The sequence below is a fragment of the Semicossyphus pulcher genome, unplaced genomic scaffold (genome assembly GCF_022749685.1).
Source record: "Semicossyphus pulcher isolate SPU_LCO1_2020_fin unplaced genomic scaffold, fSemPul1.0.p SCAF_21, whole genome shotgun sequence".
NCBI lineage: Eukaryota > Metazoa > Chordata > Actinopteri > Labriformes > Labridae > Semicossyphus > Semicossyphus pulcher.
In genome coordinates, this window is record NW_027211695.1 from 20,275,258 (window position 1) to 20,295,090 (window position 19,833).

The 19,833-nt window shown below is 47.0% G+C and overlaps 1 protein-coding gene across 1 annotated transcript; it reads left to right on the top strand.

The window, feature by feature from the left end:
* The first annotated feature begins 1,144 nt into the window (after positions 1-1,144).
* hdlbpb (high density lipoprotein binding protein b) lies at positions 1,145-17,815 on the top strand. The gene is made up of 28 exons (XM_069672271.1): positions 1,145-1,184; positions 3,608-3,687; positions 4,528-4,629; positions 4,875-5,026; positions 5,192-5,407; positions 7,289-7,495; positions 7,588-7,803; positions 8,696-8,902; positions 8,989-9,096; positions 9,489-9,593; positions 11,483-11,561; positions 11,658-11,797; positions 11,884-11,988; positions 12,069-12,182; positions 12,258-12,344; positions 12,414-12,545; positions 12,643-12,861; positions 13,209-13,430; positions 13,532-13,750; positions 13,939-14,080; positions 14,164-14,291; positions 14,375-14,479; positions 14,587-14,721; positions 14,810-14,953; positions 15,034-15,213; positions 15,923-16,039; positions 16,554-16,712; positions 16,799-17,815. Exons 3-28 carry the CDS (start codon positions 4,554-4,556, stop codon positions 16,889-16,891), a joined length of 3,807 nt encoding a protein of 1,268 aa, XP_069528372.1. The 5' UTR covers positions 1,145-1,184; positions 3,608-3,687; positions 4,528-4,553; the 3' UTR covers positions 16,892-17,815.
* Positions 17,816-19,833: the final 2,018 nt, after the last annotated feature.

The following is a 19,833-nucleotide window of genomic DNA, read 5'->3' on the forward strand; positions in this document are numbered from 1 at the left end:
TAATGACCTCACACATTTCTTATATATTGGTTATATAACTTATTACAGTATGTAATTAACTCTTTATGGTGGAGAGCAGACATAGCAGGTGCACAGAGGGAGGTGCTTGGCTGCTACACCCGTTCGTCCCTTTTCCTCTGTATCTTACTTCCACCTAGCGGTTCGGAACAGACATGAAGTGTCCACTAAATTGGAGAAACCACATTATTGCATGATCACAGATTCTTTTACAGGTTGTATCTGTTCACCGTCTCACAAAAAGTAAAAAAATATATAAATAAATAAAGCTTTGGGGCTGTCATTGTTGGCAATAGGTTTCCGCAAATCAATTTGGATGGAAGCCAATTTCTGCCAAGAAAAGGGGAAGAAGAAGAAGTAGAAGAAGAAGAAGAAGAAAGAATTGAAGTACTACGCCTACTGCGAAAACTTTCACTGTAAAAAAAAAAAAAATACGCAACTCATTTGTTGAATAATTATCACACCATTTTCATTTACTATTTCTAAAAAATTGGACTTAAAAGGTCAGAATTTTAAATTATTATATCATACGTAAAGCTTAATAACCTTACTGGAAAAAGTTCCCCATAACTTTTACAGTTATACCTCCTGCTTCTTATTTAATATTTAGATTATTGGTCACAATAGTGACTTAATATTTAAATCAGAATCAGATTGCGAGTCAAAATCTCAAAATGTAGTATTTTTATTCCTTATATTTATAACGAAGACTTTCGTGTTTTCCCCGGAGCTGTTTCAGTTGACCTGTTATAATACCTAGCCTCTATTTAACATGAGAAGAGCCTGATGTGCTGACTATAAACTAGACAGACCATTATGAATGAGAAGTAGACCCGGTCAGTTTGATGGACGTGCGACATTGCTACAGCTGATAACTTGATAACATTCTTTCGGTTATTGATTACTATTCGAGGCACCAAATTTGAGTCTTTTGCCGCTGATTAAAACAATAGAGTGAGAAGAGTGAGACTAAAATCACGCGGATCTATTTAACTTGGATGCTCCTGTTGCGTATAGATACTGCGGCATTTCCTTTATACTCAGTGAGTAGCAGTGCATGCTTGTATCCCTCCGCAGGCAGAGGAAATGCTCCTAGACCAATCACATCTGTGTTTACACCATCACCTGTCAAACATACACCCTCTGCTATATTTTCTCTCTGAAAGGTAGGCTTTCTGCATTTAATTCATCTTCTTTTTATTTAAATATAAACACGGTGGATGAAGTCAGAGTCTAGGTATTGCAGCAAAAAAGCCGGTTCGACTATAACGAGAAGCAGCCAGGGTTAGCGAGGTTAGCGCCCCCGGAGCCTGCGAGCTGGAGCTGGTTATCCGTCCGCCTGGCTTCTTTTTTAGCCGATTATCAGAAAGTCCTTGCGCCTAATCATCCCCCGGCTGAGGTCGGGCACGGCGATGTGGGTTAGCTTAGCAAACCCGGCTAACTTATGTTTGAAAGCGTTAGCATTTGTTCGTTAGCAGAAGGTTAACATAGCCTGCAAGCTAGCAGGACCAGCCATGCAGTGCATCCTCAAGCTAGCAATAAAGACGTTGGTGGCTAGAGAGGGATGCGATTAGCGGAGTGGTTAGCTAGTAGGGATGGATTAATTTCGTCGTCTATATTTCTTATTTATCTTTGGAGTTTTTTGTAACAGAGTGGTTTTGATAGCCACAGCCTCTGCCAAGTTAACATTCAATTGTGTTGCAGTGAGTGAATTCTCTTTGTTTCTTTCTAGTTTTCTCTGTTTCATGCATTTAATTGCTGCAAACTAACATTGTGATAGCAGGTGCTCCACAATGGGAGTCATAGCATAGATCATGTATTCATAAAGAGTCCTGCTTTCAAAATTGTAGGGAAATATACCTCGGCATTAATAGCTAAATACAGTTTGAATTTCAAAATAAAACGCGTGCATTTATTTTGGTGAATGATACCTGCCTGTTACAATTGTATTAACGAGCTGCAGTGATGAATCCCTTTGTAGTAGTATTTGATTTTGGTGGAGCTACTTTATAAATAAAGTTAAACTTTATGCTGCAGAAGCTTTTACTACATTATAACTGTCAATGCTGCTGTCATTTTAACTGCCACCATTACTTCCTGACTACTTTTGTAGATGACGATTGTAATATTGTTTTTCTTGTAGGCACTGTCTCTTTCGCATGAAGACATACACTTTATATTGTCACTGATATTTGTGCTGTATTTTTGGAGCTATCTGGCTCTCTTATTTTCTGTTCAGAAGTTTAATCTGAAGCGATGCATCATATTTAAAATCTTATTAAAGTGTTATTACTGCAGAGTAGCTTTTTCTCTAGTGAAATTATAACGTTTATCTCTTAAAATGTAATGACGCAAAAGCAGCTTAAGATGGAAAGAATGTGTTCTATAGTTGAGTGAATGTACTGAGTTGCATTCCCCTGTTTAAACAGTTTTCCTCCTTGTTGCTCTTTGAAAAAGCTTTAAAGCTCCTGTGAGGAGTCTCTGAAATTAATTGTGTTTACTCTATCAGAGCTACAATAGCAAACCAGAGCATCAGCAACAATATTGATTATTTCTGAATAGTTATTTCTAATGCCTGAAACTTCTGGCGGGGGGGTATGTGTCAGATGAAGCGATCTGCAGGCTGCCTTTGTTTATATTTTCCAGGGCAACAATTTTAAACGAGTGACACATGTGACTGTTAAAGAAAGCAGGATGAGGGCCGATCAGACTTTTGCGTTTCAGAGCGCCCCGTGTTTTTGAGGAAACGCTCCGAGCGCCTCGAGTTGAAAAAACTTCAACTCAAAGCAGAAAAGCAAACGACGTCATCATTGCTGTTTTTTCTGATTGTCCAATCGGATGAAAGGAGAGGCGGGCCTTCTGTCAGTTTACAATGTAACAGTTAGGTTAATGACAGCTAATGATTCGGTGGTTGCCGTAACAACAGTAGAACAAAAAGGTGCAGCAACTGTAGGCTTCAACAAGTAAAGGCAGTGCGGTGCGCCGTGCGTTTTACAGCCTGCTGAACGCGCTCTGTCTGATCGGGCCTTTTAAGCATGAACAGGACAAAATCAGCAAAGAGACAAGAGGGACGGCTTTGTCCACAGGGGGCGCCAACATCAACACAAAGTTCCTCACAGGAGCTTTAAATCAGTTTGTCTCAACTTTCACTAAAGCTGTTTCATGTTTCACCCGTTCATGGGATTCAACATGTCCGTGCATCGTTTTATGCACTTTCTTCATAATTTAATTCGGGCATATTTGGTATTGAATGATTTTTGATTTGTCTGATTGCACCTGTTGTGGTGTCAGGTTGTTTCCCAGGGAAAGAAAGCCGGCGCTGACCTAAAGAGTAATAAAAAGGGGAGTCGTGTTTACGTGTTTATCTCCTCGGCAGCTGAACTTGTGAAACTACAAAGGAGGGACAATAGGGCAGAGAGACGTGGGGAGGGGAGGAGAAAGGAGGAGAGTGAATCACATCCAGACAGTATAAGGTGCAGTGCAGTGTGGGTGTTTACAGTATTAATCCAGCCTCCGTGCTGGAGAGCTTTTTGATTTACTTCACTTTCAGCCTCTTTTTTTCCTCCTTCCCCTCTTCCTGTGCGTTCAGGAGCTGAAACACACACTCACACTGAAGCGCCTACGGTAGCCGCTAACTGGACGGACTCTCTGGTAATCGACCTTTTGCAGGTGAGTGTGAGAGAGCTTCTTCTTCTGCAGCTTTTAGTACTTTATCGCTCCGTATGTTTCCCACAAGACGTTCTTGTTTCTTCTTTTTTATTGTTGCATATTCTTGAATTTTAGAGGAGAAAGGCCGTGCACATCAGGAGCAGATCCGTTCCACAGATCTGAGATTAAATAAAGCTGCAGGGAGTTCATGCCTGTTTCATGAGGGACAAAAACATTGTATCTGTCAAAGCTATTTATTTAGCAACGTGGTTTTATGTCACAGGTAGAAACTAGACGACCAGAGCAGAAGAAAGAAGCAAATCTGACATCCTCCATCATCTTTTAATTACACAAAAGTTTTTACGATGTTCTCGTAAATGTGCTCTGTTTTTTTTAGCATCCGAATGATTTGATTTTATTGCTGCACCAGCAGTTAGTCGCCATAAAATCCCAATTTCCCCCTTAAATCACAAGACTGGTTTCTGTATCCGCAGAACATGCAGAGTCAGGAGAAGCAGTTTAAGGATACAAAAAAATGCTCCGGGAAGATCCTGTGATTCTGCATCACAAGGAAGGAATGCGAGCAGCATTTGTTTTTAGTCCACAGCGTGTGTGTGACTAACCTCGTCCCCGAGGCGCCCCGTGTTTGTCTGAGGCCGCTCTGCTGTTAATTGGAGCGTCTCAGGTGTAACCTGCAGCATGGGTGCGATGTAGCAATGCCACAGAGGCTGCTTCAGTCTGCAGGGAGGTGGCGGAGAGAAAATAACACGGGTGCACTCGAGGGACACGAGCTTATTTTTCTGATGGCTTCTTGTCTGAAACGTTTCTTCTCATTCTTCCTCCTCCGTCTCTCCGCCGTAGTGGAATAGCGGAATAAGTCTTGAACCATGAGCTCAGTGGCAGTGTTGACCCCGGAGAGCTTTGCGGAGCATCGCAGCGGCCTGAAGGACCAGGAGATTACAGGTAACATCTGCCCGTCATCCACTTACCTGATCTCGCTTTCATTAGACGGGTTTCACCTCAGCAGCCCAAGCTGGTTAGTCACGGAGAGGCCCAGGGGTCAGGCGAACCAGGCTACTCAATCATATGGCCTCTCATTTCTTACCGACTGCCCCTCGTCCTAATTTAAACACCATCTTTCATCCATCCACACGTGCACATTGTTTTCTCCCTCCCTGCCTTTATTTATCCTCGTCTCTCCGGTCCAGGCTGCGTCCCGGAGGATGAGGCCTACATCCCCACCTACCTGGAGGCCTTCCCTCCGCTGCCGGAGAAGGGCGCACCGGGGGACAAGGCCGGGGAGCCGGTGTCAGCATGGGGGAGCAAGATCAGGCCCATCAAAGCTTCTGTCATCACCCAGGTGAGGCGAAACACACGGCACAAAGAGACTGAAAGCAAAAGAGTTAATGTTGCAAATGAAACGCGTGCTTGTAATCTGAACCCTTCCCTGTGTGTGTGTGTGTGTGTGTGTGTGTGTGTGTGTGTGTGTGTGTGTGTGTGCGTGTGTGTGTGTGTGTGTGTGTAGGTGTTCCATGTGCCCCTGGAGGAGCGTCGCTACAAGGACAACAGCCAGTTCGGGGAGGGCGAGGAGGCCAAAGTGTGCCTGGACATCATGCAGCGGACGGGCGCGCACATCGAGCTGTCCCTGGCCAAAGACCAGGGCCTGTCCATCATGGTCACCGGCAAACTGGACTCTGTGATGAAGGCTCGCAAGGAGATCGTAGCTCGACTGCAGACGCAGGTAAATTCACCTTTGAGCCTTGTGTTGTAGTCGGAGGTGTAAAGATGTTCTGCTCAAGTAGAAGTAAAAAGTAGCTCATTTATAAAGTGCTCACAGTAGAAGTTACGTAGTTACTTTCCCTTCCTGCTGAGTTTTATAATAAACTAAGGTTGCCATGGTTACCGTACACATGCATCCTATGCACATGAATTAAAATGACACCTTCGTTTACATGTTTTGGTGTCAGAATGACGAGAGAGAGTGACATCCTGTGTTTAACCACAGCAGCTCTCTTCACAGCCACCAGACTCCACTGATAAAACTATTTACTTTGTGTTATTGTGTCTCCTTATTGTCTCTTATTGTTTTGATCTAACGGCTTCCTTCAGTCTGTGTCAGAGGTCGTGTTCCTTCCGACCTCTCTTCTGTCCCACGGTTAGCTCGCGCCCGGGTGGTCGCAGCCCAGCTCTCCTTCTTCGCCGTAGACTCTTTGATCTGATTGGCCTGTTTTTGATGCGATGCGTTTGATTGGTGTCTGGTCCAAGTCAGTTTTTCTTTCTAGCTCGTGATAACATTTTACTCTGTAACGGATAGATGTACGAATGGAGCGGATTACTTCATTTAAAACCTACTTAAAGGGCCAGTACGGCAATTTTGAAGCTCAGTCCTTTGGAGGACGCTATCCGCTTCTCCAATGGGCCCTGGAAAACCTCCAGACTACGTCGGAGCCCAGGGAGCTCGCTAAACTACACTTCCTCAATCTAGCACGCCCGCCTCCGATGTCATGTCTCGTTCAGAATCGTCAGGTTTGAAATGTCGACTGCAGACCTGACGATGTTTTAGACGATCCAACGGTATATTCTCGTTGGATTTCAGATTCTGTCCCGCTCTGAGCCGTCGCCTGCAGAGAAACGGTCGTATATCCCTCCAGCGTCTCTCGCTGGGCCGTCCTTTTCAGAGGGAGGGGCGCAATGCATGCTGGGTGTTGTAGGAATGTAGAATGGGCCAAACCACGAGCTGTTTGTACAACTTTCTCAGTATTATTGCTTCAATCGATCACAGAGAACACCAGCTTTGACTGACAGCAGCTTTTTCCTTTAAGTAAATGACTGACTTTGAAAAGGACACGAAAAAGCTTCTCAGTTACAGCAGTTCGTTTCTTCCACCTCTGGCTGTACGATAATGAGCGCACGACAAATCACAGTTACACAAGTTTAAATGGGAAACATCAACAAGTTAGCACAGATCACATGCTGCTAATGAAAGGTAGATTAGAAACAATGCATGCGACTTACGTTGACTTTGTTGCAGCACATATTTTGCAGCTGTTGAATAACTGGACACATTCCTGTACTTTGTAACATCACAGCCTCTCATTTGAAATGAGTCCCACACAGAGTCGTGTTGTTGGTGAGCACCAGAGGAGAAATGCTCCGCTCAGCACTTCCGCTGATGAATGGAGCCTCTGAACGATCTGTTTCTCTCGCTGCTGCTCGCCGTCTCCCGTCCGCTTTATTTCCGAGGATCACTCAAAGACGCGCGGGGAGAGTTACTGTGTTCGCAGCCGGGCCGCGTTAGGACAAAAAGTTGAGCTGAAAAATGGCCGTCAGCTCCCCGCGGGCGGCCTCTCAGCTGCAAACATGCTGATTTCCACTTCAGCGGGTGCACCGAGGTCCACCTGTTTAGCTGAGCTGCAGTTATTGATACAATAATGCAGAAGAACACTCTGTGCTCTGTGCAAGGTCGAATGCTTCGGTTGTTTACAGACTGAACTCACATAATTCATCGTTAATGTTACGTTTCATTCGATTACAGGCCGTGGTGAGCTGGAGAATGAATCTCTAATAAGATAGAAATGTGGAAACGACTGTCAGTCATGTTCTCTTCCTCCTCCTCCTCCAGGCGTCAGCCACGGTCGCCATCCCCAAGGAGCACCATCGCTTCGTCATCGGTAAGAACGGCGAGAAGCTGCAGGAGCTGGAGCTGAAGACCGCCACCAAGATCGCTATTCCACGTCCCGACGACCCGAGCGCCAACATCCGCATCACCGGCACCAAGGAGGGCATCGAGAAGGCACGCCACGAGATCCTCCTGATCTCCGCTGAGCAGGTAAGACGTCTCTCTCAAATCATGGCAGCCATCTTTAAAATCTCAGCGAACAAAGTACGACTCCTCCCTCCTCCTCTTCCTACGCTCTCCAGGACAAGCGTGCCGTGGAGCGTGTCTCCCTGGAGAAGGCCTTCCACCCGTTCATCGCCGGCGCCCACAACCGCCTGGTGCAGGAGCTCAGCCAGGAGACGGGCGCCCGCATCAGCATCCCGCCGCCCAGCCTGCCCAAGGACGAGATCGTCATCACCGGGGAGAAGGAGGCCGTCGCCTTGGCGCTCAACCGCATCCGAGCCATCTACGACGACAAGGTGCGGTTACATGTTAGCTGCCTCCGTCTCTACAGACCGCTCGACATCACATTCAGTTTATTTTCTGTCAGTTCAAACTCTAACTTAAAGGCTTAAAGGTGTTTGAATCGTTTGGCCCTGAAGGTTGTTGTGTTGCAGCTTAATGACCTTTAACTGTTAAAGAATGACTCCTGCGTGCACATCATTGAACCCATTGTGTGTCTTCTTTCTCACTGTGTTTGTCATAATGTCAGTCGGGCGCCAGAATGTATGTAATGTTGAAGTTGGCAGTGCTGCTCGGGCTGCGGTGACCTCTTAGGGTCATGTGGTAGGTTACTTATAAGTATTGGGATGAGGGCACAAGGGGAGGTTTCTCACGGAGCGCTCAGAGCACGAGTTTGTTTAACTCAGAATGTTTCAATGGGTGATTAAAGTTTCACTTAAACAAATGTTAAGTCTCTGTCGTCAAATGAGTTAGTGACGCGTTTCCCATCAGCCAGCAGTGGTTGGTCTGTCAGAGAGGGTAGGCGGAGCTAAGCGGCTGCTTTTCCGCTCTCTGCAAGTGTTGCGAGTAAACAGTAATCTACTATGGCTGAACAAACAAAGAAAAGATGGATGACTACAGATACAACTTCAACAACGGACGGATGAGAGACGGAGAGCGTGATTGTTTGTGTTCTCCAGATGAAGCAGGTGATAGGCGAGCCGGAGATAACGTGTGGAGGGAAAATTGGATTTCCCCGGAGAACAACAGGATGAGAATGCTAATGTCGTTTAGACGCATGTGTATGAGAGGCTGCAACACAGTTTCCCTTTCGCTCTCTTCTTTACTCTTCCTTTCCTCCTCTCTGCTCCCTCCTTCCTGTTTCATGTGTTCCCGTCCCTCGCTCACTCATCCTTTCTCTCCCTGCAGAAGAGGAAGACCACCACCATCTCCGTGGAGGTGAAGAAGTCTCAGCACAAGTACATCATAGGACCAAAGGGAAACACGCTGCAGGAGATCCTGGAGACCACGGGGGTGTCGGTGGAGATGCCTCCTCTGGACTCCGGCTCGGAGACCATCATCCTCAGGGGGGAGCCGGACAAGCTGGGGCCGGCGCTCACGCAGGTGTACGCAAAGGTGAGGAGGAGAGGGGAGGCTGGAGGTGCATCATAAGGAGAACACACAGAGCGTTTCCTGTCTTTGATGCTTTGATTTTTTATCAGGCGAAGAGCGTGATGGTGGTGGAGGTGACCGCTCCGGCCTGGCTGCATCGCTTCATCATCGGCAAGAAAGGGCAGAACATCGGGCGCATCACACAGCAGCTGCCCCGGGTAAGAAAGAGAGTAAGACCCAGAGATAAGAAACTCATTCAGACTCCTCTGAGCTGACAGGTGTGAATGAAAGGTGTGCAGCAGAGGCAGCGTGCTGTGAAATATGACCAATCACACAGAGAGCAGAGGGAGAACGAGAAGAGACGGCAGACTGTTCTCGTGACTTGTGCTGAGATGTGATTCATTTACTGAGTAGCAGAGCGGGAGACGTCACAATTAGATTGTTTTATCTTTATCTGTGTGTGTGTGTGTGTATCTGTGTGTGTGTGTGTGTGTGTGTGTGTGTGTGTGTGTGTGTGTGTGTGTGTGTGTGTGTGTGTGTGTGTGTGTGTGTGTGTGTGTGTGTGTGTGCGTGCGTGGGTGTGTGTGTGTGTGTGTGTGTGTGTGTGTAGGTTCACATAGAGTTTACAGACGGAGAGGAGCGCATCAGTCTGGAGGGGCCGACAGAGGAGGTGGAACAAGCTCAGGCCCAGATACAGGAGATCATCAAGGACCTGGTGAGGGCTCACACACACACACACACACACACACACACACACACACACACACACACACACACACACCTAACGTGTCTCCTGTTAATACGACACATTTCTCATATATATATTCCTGCTTCACCAAACATTGATCAGTCATTCAGTCGTTTAAAGTAGTCCCCCTGACGTGCTGTCCACAGATTATCCGCCTTAATGACTCGTTGATCGCTGTGTGAGATCAATGACTTTCTCATTGATCACTCCGTCCAAAAAAGCTGCAGGAGGTAAGACGGAGAGGAGAGCGCACTTTGGTCCCTCCCCCTCTCTCTCCGCGGCGCTCAGTCCTGCCTACAAAGCCCCTCCCCACAGAGGAGGCTGTCATGTGCGCGCAGGCTAGTAACCATGGCAACTGAAGGAGCCAGACATACACTATGTAAAAACGTGAAATGAGAACAACCTCAGCTGTCGTGTTTCACCACCAGCGTAACACAGCGTCACTGTAACCGCAGACATCTTTGCGTTTTGTTTCTGCGTCGGTCCACCTCTTTGTTTTTAGCTCGCTTCTCCTCATTTCTCACAAACCGGCTGACGCATACGCGTATGATTGACAGCAGCCTGAGAGACTGCTCGGCTCTGATTGGTTGTTGTGTTTCGGGAGCGTTGGATTCTTACAAATGCCATTAGGAGAAGGGGGAGGAGCCAGAGGAACAGATTATCCCTCTCATGTACTTCTGCATGTTTTACGACGGAGTATTAGGGCCACATTAAAAATAAAAATAAAATTTGAATTCGAGAATAAAGTCGTAATTTTAAGAGAAAAAAAAGTTGTAATTTTATGAGAAAAAAAGTCGTAATATTACAAAAATGTTACAAAAAATGTAATTTTAGACTGTAAGCCTAAATATTATAAATATCAGAGCAGCCAGCCACCTTCACTAAAATGACTTTATTCTCGAAATCTTACTTTTTTTTATTTTTTAATTCTCGAAATCTTAATTTTTTTTTCTTTAATGTGGCCCTAAAACTCCGTCGTAATGTTTAAAGTGACAGTTTGAGCAAACGTGACTAAAAGTTAGTGTGAATAATAAAGTTACGTACTGCATCTTTAATGGACGGTGTTTCACGTCATTGTGTTTTTAAACTTGAACTTGATTCCTAAAATAAACATTCATACTTAAAGAAAAGTTTAAGATACTCGAGCTGTTGGAAAAAAAAACATTGCTTTTTGTTCTGTGATATTTACTGCGATATAAATGATACCAGATAAACACAGGTCACAGTTTTCATGTCCATATAGACAATTAACAACCCTTCTTTTTAAGTCTTTTGTCCTCTAACAAAACAAACCCTCCTACTTTAACACACTCTGTTCAGCGACTGTGACTCCCACATGAAAAAGGTGGAGACACGTTTCTTCATAAAATAAATACAAACAGACGTGTGGGCCGCAGCTGCGTCACTGAAACGTTATCTCATCTACCGTGTCATCTATACAATGTTCAACAATGTGTAATCAGTGTGATCAGCTCGCCGTCTCCTGCTTCCTGTCGGCGCACACAACATCAAGGTGCGTCAGTTACCCACCCTTGTAGCAGCCACGGCGTTGACGAGCAGGCGCTGGTAACAGAAATACACGTGTTAAAAAAAAAGCCGCCACGCGTGGCTAAAAGCCTCGATCATCCCGCCGAGATGACCTGTGAAGGCAGCAGCAGCGTCGCGTGCTCGTGTGCAGTTTACAGGCAGGCGACACACAGACTCTGCAGCTCAGCGGTCGCTTCACTCGCGCTCTGATGAAGGAGAGAACTTCCTTTTGAATAAAGTGACAGTAACAGTAACTACGAGCCCTACATGGAGAGACTCGTGTAGAAGCCCAGTGACACATATTAAAAGTTTCCCTCCTGTCTGTGCAGCTGGTGCGGATGGACTACACTGAGGTCATCATAGACCAGCGCTTCCACAGACACCTCATCGGGAAGAACGGAGCCAACAGTGAGTTCGCTCTGCTCTGTTTTCTTAGCATTAAAAAATGTTTGAAATCTCTATTCATCGCTGTGTGTCTTTATCTCTCCCTCCCTTCTCCTGCAGTCAACCGCATTAAGGAGCAGTACAAAGTGTCAGTTCGAATCCCGCAGGACTCCGAGCGCAGTGGCCTGGTCCGGATCGAGGGGGACCCTAAAGGGGTGCAGCTGGCGCGCAGAGAGCTCATTGAGATGGTCCAGAGGATGGTGAGAAAAGGGGACAAAGTTAAAGATTAAAACAAACATCTGCACGCGGACTCTAAAGTTGGCCTTCTCACGGTTTTTAACTCCAGGAAAACGAGCGCACCAAAGACCTGATCGTGGAGCAGAAGTTCCATCGGACAATCATCGGCCAGAAAGGAGAAAAGATCAAAGAAGTTCGGGACAAATTCCCCGAGGTGACTCGTCTCCCCGACTCTCACTGCACATCAGTTTTGACGATGCAGTGATCTAATTTAATTATCTCGTCTACATCCAGGTCATCATCAACTTCCCCGACCCGGCGCAGAAGAGCGACATCGTGCAGCTGCGAGGGCCGAAGAACGAGGTGGAGAAGTGTGCGAAGTTCCTCCAGAAGATCATCGCCGACCTGGTACGACCCGCCGCCCTCTGAATGTCTCTGTGTCTGTTTACAAACGACTTCACAGCCGTCGTCTTTCTCTTACAGATCGAGAACAGCTTCTCGCTCTCCGTCCCCATTTTCAAGCAGTTCCACAAAAACATCATCGGAAAGGGCGGCGCCAACATCAAAAAGGTGAGCCTCTCAACGTTTAGAAAGGTGTAGATCGCTTTAAAGACGCTAAATAACAGATGTCGTCGACAGATCCGCGAAGAGACCAACACGAAGATCGACCTGCCGACGGAGAACAGCAACTCTGAGATGATCGTCATCACAGGCAAGAAGAGCAACTGCGAGGCGGCTAAAGATCGGATCCTCGCCATCCAGAGAGAGCTGGTGAGAGACGCCTCTCCTTCTGAATGTAACCCGAAGTATCTCATATGCAGGAGACAAAAAGCTCTACACGTGTCCGCGTCTCCTGTTTGTCCTTCAGGCCAACATCAAGGAGGCGGAGGTCGCCATCCCCGCCAAGCTGCACAACTCCCTCATCGGCTCAAAGGGCTGCCTGGTGCGCTCCATCATGGAGGACTGCGGCGGCGTCCACATCCACTTCCCCTCCGAGGGCTCCGGCTCGGACAAGGTCACCATCAGAGGGCCGGCCGGAGAGGTGGAGAAGGCCAAGAAGCAGCTGCTGCAGCTGGCCGAGGAGAAGGTGAGCGAGGGAAGGGAAGACCGTCTAAAAATGTTACAATTTAATTTATCCTCAATATCAGTAAGGTCAGAGGTCATAAAGAGCTGGGTCTTTAGCTTCTTCTTAAAGGTGAAAGGGACTCTTTGGACCGAATGGAGTTTGGTAGCTCGTTCCACCACCGGGGGGCGACAGAGGAGAAGAGTCTAGTTAGAGACTTAGGGTGGTTTATATTGAAAAGAGAAGGGGGCCGAGCACTGAGCCTTGAGGCACACCTGTGGATAAGCTGTGCGGTTTGAACCCTTCCAAGATCTCCCTGAGAGGAGATGATGATGGCAAATACTTAAATAATTTCTCTCTTCCCGTTTTAGCAAGTGAACAACTTCACAGCCGAGCTTCAGGCCAAACCGGAGTACCACAAGTTCCTGATCGGCCGCGGAGGCGCCAATATTCGGCGTGTGCGGGACCGGACGGGGGCCCGGATCATCTTCCCGTCGCCGGATGACACCGAGCAGGAGCTGATCACCATCGTAGGGAAGGAGGAAGCTGTTCGTCAGGCCCAGAAGGAGCTGGAAAGCCTGGTGAAAAACCTGGTAATTACTGCCTGACATCTATCTATTATCCTGTCCTAGAGAAACAGCTAGATGGTGTATGAATTACAGCAGAACTATTTGAATCTAATATCCTCTTCCAGGACGACGTGGTGGAGGACAGCATGGTCGTAGACGTTCGCCACCACCGCCACTTCGTGTGTCGGAGAGGTCAGGTGCTGCGGGAGCTGGCCGAGGAGTACGGAGGAGTTGCCGTGAGCTTCCCTCGTACGGGAGCGAACAGCCAGCGGGTCACTCTGAAGGGAGCGAAGGACTGCGTGGAGGCGGCCAAGAAACGCATCCAGGAGATCATCGAGGACCTGGTACGAGACGATACAAATATTTCCTTCTATATATTTTTATTTAGATCAATTTAAAAGTCCTTTGATAAGAAATACGTGTACCGAGTACCAGGAGGCAAAAGGTACCCTACATCCAGAGGGTGTTATTGCTGTCAGTGCCGTTGTTACCCAACAGTCCCCTCTCTCTCTCTCTCTCTCTCTCTCTGCAGGAGTCCCAGGTGAGCGTCGAGGTGGCGATCCCTCAGCGCTACCACCGCGCCATCATGGGACCAAAAGGCTGCCGCATCCAGCACATCACCCGGGAGAACGAGGTCCAGATCAAGTTCCCCGAGAGGGACGACAGCGCTGCGGGTCAGGATCAAAACACACGAGAGAGAGAGAAGTTTTTATAGTTAGTGTGACTTAAGAGCATCTTTATTTCATTCCTTTATCAGTTCAGGAAGGTCATCCACAGGAAAACGGGGAGGTCAGCCCAGAGGCCGAATTCGTCCCCCGGAAGTGTGACATCATCACGATCGCCGGGCGCGCAGAGAAGTGTGAGCTGGCTAAAGCCGCCCTGCTGGTAGGTGCTATACACTTCAGTTACTTGGATCCAGTTTGTGTGTTCCTCCTCCTCCTCCGTAATAATCCTTACTCCTTCTACAGGCGCTGGTGCCCATAACGGAGGACGTGGAAGTTTCCTACGAGCTGCATCGCTACATCATCGGACAGAAGGGAAGCGGGATCAGGAAGATGATGGAGGAGTACGAGGTGAGCGCCTGCTTCCTGCTCCCTGCTGCCATCTTCTGGCAGAGATATGTCACACTGAGAAGGGACAATGTCAGGGAGCTGGAGCTGATTGTATGTGTGTTGTGCAGGTGAACATCTGGGTGCCGCAGCCGGAGAAGCAGCTGGACGTGATCAAGGTGACGGGCCTGGCAGCGAACGTGGAGCGAGCCAAACAGGGTCTGCTGGAGCGGGTGAAGGAGCTGCAGGCGGAGCAGGAGGACAGGGTACACACTCTGAAATATGTTTGTTCGTGGATCCAGTGAATTGTTCTTCTGTGCAGGAGTCATGTGTGATCCCCCCTCTGTGTTCCAGGCCCTGCGCAGTTTCAAGGTAACCATGTCTGTCGATCCAAAGTTTCATCCCAAGATAATCGGCCGCAAGGGAGCGGTCATCTCCCAGATCAGGAAAGACCACGACGTCAGCATCCAGTTCCCCGACAAAGGAGACGAGCAGCAGGTGTGTCCTCCTCCCTTCCTCTAACTCAAAGTATTTCATCTCTTGCCCTCTTTAAGAATCTGGGTTTTCCCCCCTCGCAGGATCTGATCGTGATCTCGGGGTACGAGCGCAACGTGGAGGAGGCGCGTCAGGCCATCCAGCAGCTGGTGGCCGAGCTGCAGGAGATGGTGAGCCAGGACGTTCACCTGGACCCGAGGACCCACGCTCGCATCATCGGAGCTCGAGGGAAAGCCATCCGCAAGCTGATGGAGGAGTTCAAGGTCAGATGATAACGCTGGATTTTAATCTAATACCCTTCAGCTATAGCCTGAGACGATATAGCCTCTGGGGACAAAGGTGAACATGTTGGGCGTGTCCGGTTTAGCCAGCGTTTAGCGATGAACCTTTTCCGTGCGCTGCAGTGTTTACAGTCCCGTTAGCAGCTTGAGAGGCGACCGTGTGTTCACATCAAAAGTGAAGCGAATTTCAAGAGGAGAAGAAAACTACTTTTAAAATGCTCGTTTGTTAAACGGAGGTCGGATCGATTATTCTTGATGCATTCGAGGAAGTCAGGAAATCTAAACGCTGAACAGCTTTCAAGACACAGCGTCAGGGGAATTTATCTAGAGTTGAATTTTAGATCAAGAGCAGCTGTTAGCTGTTAGCTGTTAGCCTGCAGATGTCTTTATAGAGATTAATAAGAAGCTAAATCATCATCAGATGACGCTGATCGGAGCCGGGACGTTGTTACAGTGCGTAACGTTCCGCCTGCTTTTTCGTGCATACGCCGCAGCCTGCTGATACGTGATTGGTCAATATTACTCGGACTACAAGCGTACTACAAACGGAAACCAGAACACTTGCCGTCCCTAAAATCCACGCCCCTGCCTACTGCTTCTACATGTCTATGTAGAATCAGTAAATAGAGATAATCGTACCTTTGACCTGCTGTTCTTTCGCTCTGTTTTAACCTGTTGTTTGCTGTTAAAGGTGGATATCCGGTTCCCTCAGCCAGGCTCCGACGAGCCTGACAAAGTGACGGTTACAGGTCTTCCAGAGACGGTCGACAACGCGATCGACCACCTGCTCAACCTGGAAGAAGAATATGTGAGTTCACTGACGTAGAGGTCAAGCACGATTTTAAAGAGGGGGTGTTCGGCTGTTTCACATTTTAAGAACGTGGGTGAAGTTTAAAATCTGTAGGTCAAAGTATGTCAGAGTAATCCCCTGCTCAGTCTGCAGGCTGCTGTGAACGCCAGGTTTCAGACAGACTTCACTCTGTGATGTCACAAAGTAGAGGATATTTGGGCATCTGCTCGAGACACAGCAGAGCTTCCTGCCCCCGGCACAGTTAGAGGACACGCCCACCCAGCAGCTCAGTCTGCTCAGAATGTCTCGGAGAAAGTGTTTCTTGAGGCTGTGAGGGAAAGACGCCAGGACGAGAGCAGCAGGTGTTCATTTTCAGGGACAGAGCTGATCGAGTCGTTTCAGGCAGAGGCTGTATGAGCGCCTGCACAGAGCTATTTATGCTAAGCTACTCCACAGGTATCACAGAGTGAAATATGGAGCTTAAAATGAGCATAACACCCCCCTTTAAACTTTTCTTCTCCGTCTCTCTCAGATGCTCAGTGTGACGGAGACGGAGACCTTGGCAGCGTACATGAAGCCTCCCTCTCGCTACGGAGGGGGAGGTGGAGCAGGAGGGTTCGACGACAGCAGCGGGGGTCCGGCTAAGGGCTTTGTGGTTCGGGACGCCCCCTGGAACGCTTCCGGGAACAAGGTTGGATGTGCTGCTTTCTACCTTGCACTTCACAAATCCAACGTATCAGAGCAACCTCTCAAACATTCTGTATCCGCTTGTTCCAGGCTCCTGACATGAGCAGCGCGGAGGACTTCCCCACGTTCGGGACGGGCGTGGCCCCGAAGCAAGCGTCCGCCTGGGGTCCCAAGAAGTTCTGAAGCCGCTCGCCTGGAGGACAACGTGAAAAAAAAAAAACTTCTGTAAAGTAGATGATGAGAGATGAAACAAATCTCTGATCAAATTGCTGCTCGCCTTCCTCCCTCCTCCTCTTCTCGTTAGTGACCTCCCCTCGTCTCTCTTTCTCTGTAAACCCCCTCTGTACCGTCCTCCCACAACCAGCCGCAATGAATTCTGGGAGAACTTTCCCTCCTTTTTTTTTTGTTTTTCCTCCTTCCTTCCTGAGAGAAAAAAAGGAACATTTGAGTGCTCTCTTCTTAGCCCCGCTCTGCCTCTCGGTTGCACCAACACTTACTGGTCTAGCTGAAATATTTCAAAAACCCATTTTTTCACGTCTGACTGCAAAACTTTTCTCGACACGATCGGACTATCATCTCACTGCAATACATTAGAACTTAGGACGTTATTCAAGTGGGAAAAAGAGGAGGAAATATCCGAGAAGTTTTAAGCTGAAAGGAGGGCGTTTTATTGTGAAGGAACACGTTCCTTTCCTGTGGTTTTTAAATGAGGTTTCTTATCGGCTCACTCACTTCTATGGTGCAGCAGGTGAGCTCTATGTTCAGGTGCAGGAGAAGTGTTTGTAGACCCCTCCCTCTTTTTGTGTATGTCGGAGCTGGGAGCAACAACAGCTGCTGTAGTCGACTATCTGGACGTTTTCTTTTTTTCTCAAAGAAGCGAAAGACGTGAAGTGTGTTTGTGCTGAAGGTCGTTTAACTGTTTATTTATTTTGAAAAGGAGCCATTTGATTTGAACTACTGTGACGCGTTGGTTTTTATAAAAGCACCCACTGTAGCTTGATGCTTACAACCTGATGTTTGGGAGTGACTGCTGTACGACAGGGTCCGGGCACATGTTAACAGTTGTTATGTGTAAGTGTACAAAGAACTTTTCGCTATTTTTTTAAACTGTGTGGGATTCTTCTTTTTTTTGTTGTTGTTGGTTTCTGGCATATTTGGAAGACTGTGTGTGTGTGTGTGAGCGTGTGTGTGCGCGCGTGTGGAAGTTACGATGTGTACCTGAATGAAGCTGAACCAAACTTTTACATCGTCTTTGTCCGTTTTTACCCTCAGCTTGTCATAAAACCTTTGTTTCTGTCACGATTCACACGAAGCTGCTTAAAATCCGACCTCCCCTCCGACAGAACGAGCCAGCGCACGCGGCTGCACGTCGGTTTTGCTCCGGTGCAAGTGCTTCACATTTATTCAGTGATATTTTGTAGCAAAGACGTTTTGTTGCCCCTTACTTTTCCCCTTTTCTGAGACTTAAAGCGACGACGTGTGTCCTGTTGCTTCTTCGCTCAATTGGCCTCGATTTCAGTCCGTTTAATTAAAGCTTCCATGTGCCTGGAGTCTTAAAGAAATACGTAAAACATTTAGGAAACAGATTTATTTGCTTTCTTTCTGAGGGATAAGAGTTTGTATGATTTAGCAAGAGGCTTGAGCCAGGAGGGCATTAGCTTAGCTTAGCATAAAGATGAGTGGTAAGGGGAAAAAATATTGCGCTTATTATAAAAACAAATAATAGATAAAACAAATGACATCTAACGCTTTCATTTGTTATCTCGAGCAGTGCTGGTAGAACAGAGCTACGCTAGCTGTTCCTGTAGCTCAATTTGCATCAATTTAGCACTCTGTACTTAGCTTAGCTTAGCATAAAGACTGGCAGTAATGGGAAAGGCTAAAATATTGTACTAATGCCTACATATAACATAAAAAAAAAAGATTAAACACATGCCAAAACACTTTCATTTGTTAGCTTGAACGGTACTGGAAGCACAGAGCTATGCTAGCTGTTCCTGTAGCTCAATTTGTGTCACTCTAGCACTCTTTAGTTAGCTTAGCTTAGCATAAAGACTGGCAGTAATGGGAAAGGCTACAATATTGCGCTTATTATAAAAACAAATGACATCTAACGCTTTCATTTGTTAGCTCGAGCGATGCTGGTAGAACAGAGCTATGCTAGCTGTTCCCATAGCTCCGTGTGCATCACTTTAGCACTCTGTACTTAGCTTAGCTTAGCATAAAGACTTTCAATAAGGAGAAAGGCTAAACTATTGCACTTATGCCTACATATAACTTAAAAAACAAATTACATGAAACACTTTCATTTGTTAGCTTTAGCGGTGCTGGTAGAACAGAGCTATGCTAGCTGTTCCCATAGCTCAATTTGCGTAACGTTGGCACTCTGTACTTACGGTAGCTCCTTTTTATTTGGTCACACAGAGTTCCCCGTTTCCTGTCGTTTCCAGTCTACATGCTAAGCTAAGCTAACAACATCCTGACCTAGCCTCGTGCTAGTTGCACAGACGCGTGATGGGTATTTATCTTATAACTCAGGTCTGGGAAAGAAAGCAAATAATCTCTCAAAATGTGCTCAGAAGAGAGCGCACGACCGGATTGGCAGCTCTAAATTAGATAAAATAAAACTCAGGGTCCAATTTTAAAAGTCGAAACTGGTGCGAAATTACTTTTCAGAAGCTGACGACAGATTAGTGAACAAAGCCGACTATGCAACCCAACAGCAGATCTGTCACTTATTGTAATTACTGTATTTTGCTACATGATAGGAGTTTGTGGGACGGCTGAATAGTGAGCTGTCTATATTTAGTCTTTGAATTCCTTCATGTGTGTCTGTACTTCGATGGCAGGACAGCGCTGCCCCGGGAGCAGCCTCCATATCTGTTCAAAAAGCTATGAAAAAAACCCACTATTGGCCTTAATGAGTAATTAGTCTACAGCATTTTGGAAAAGGTGTGATTGAGTAAGTATGCAACACTGCAATAACATGTCAGTGACCAGACTTTTTTTCCTACTCTAAATAAAACTTGAAAAAAAGGAACCAAAAGGCGCCGGTAGATTCTGTCATTTCTTCACGGCATCTTTCTGTTTCATTACCCGCACAAGCACCCCACACCGTGTTCATC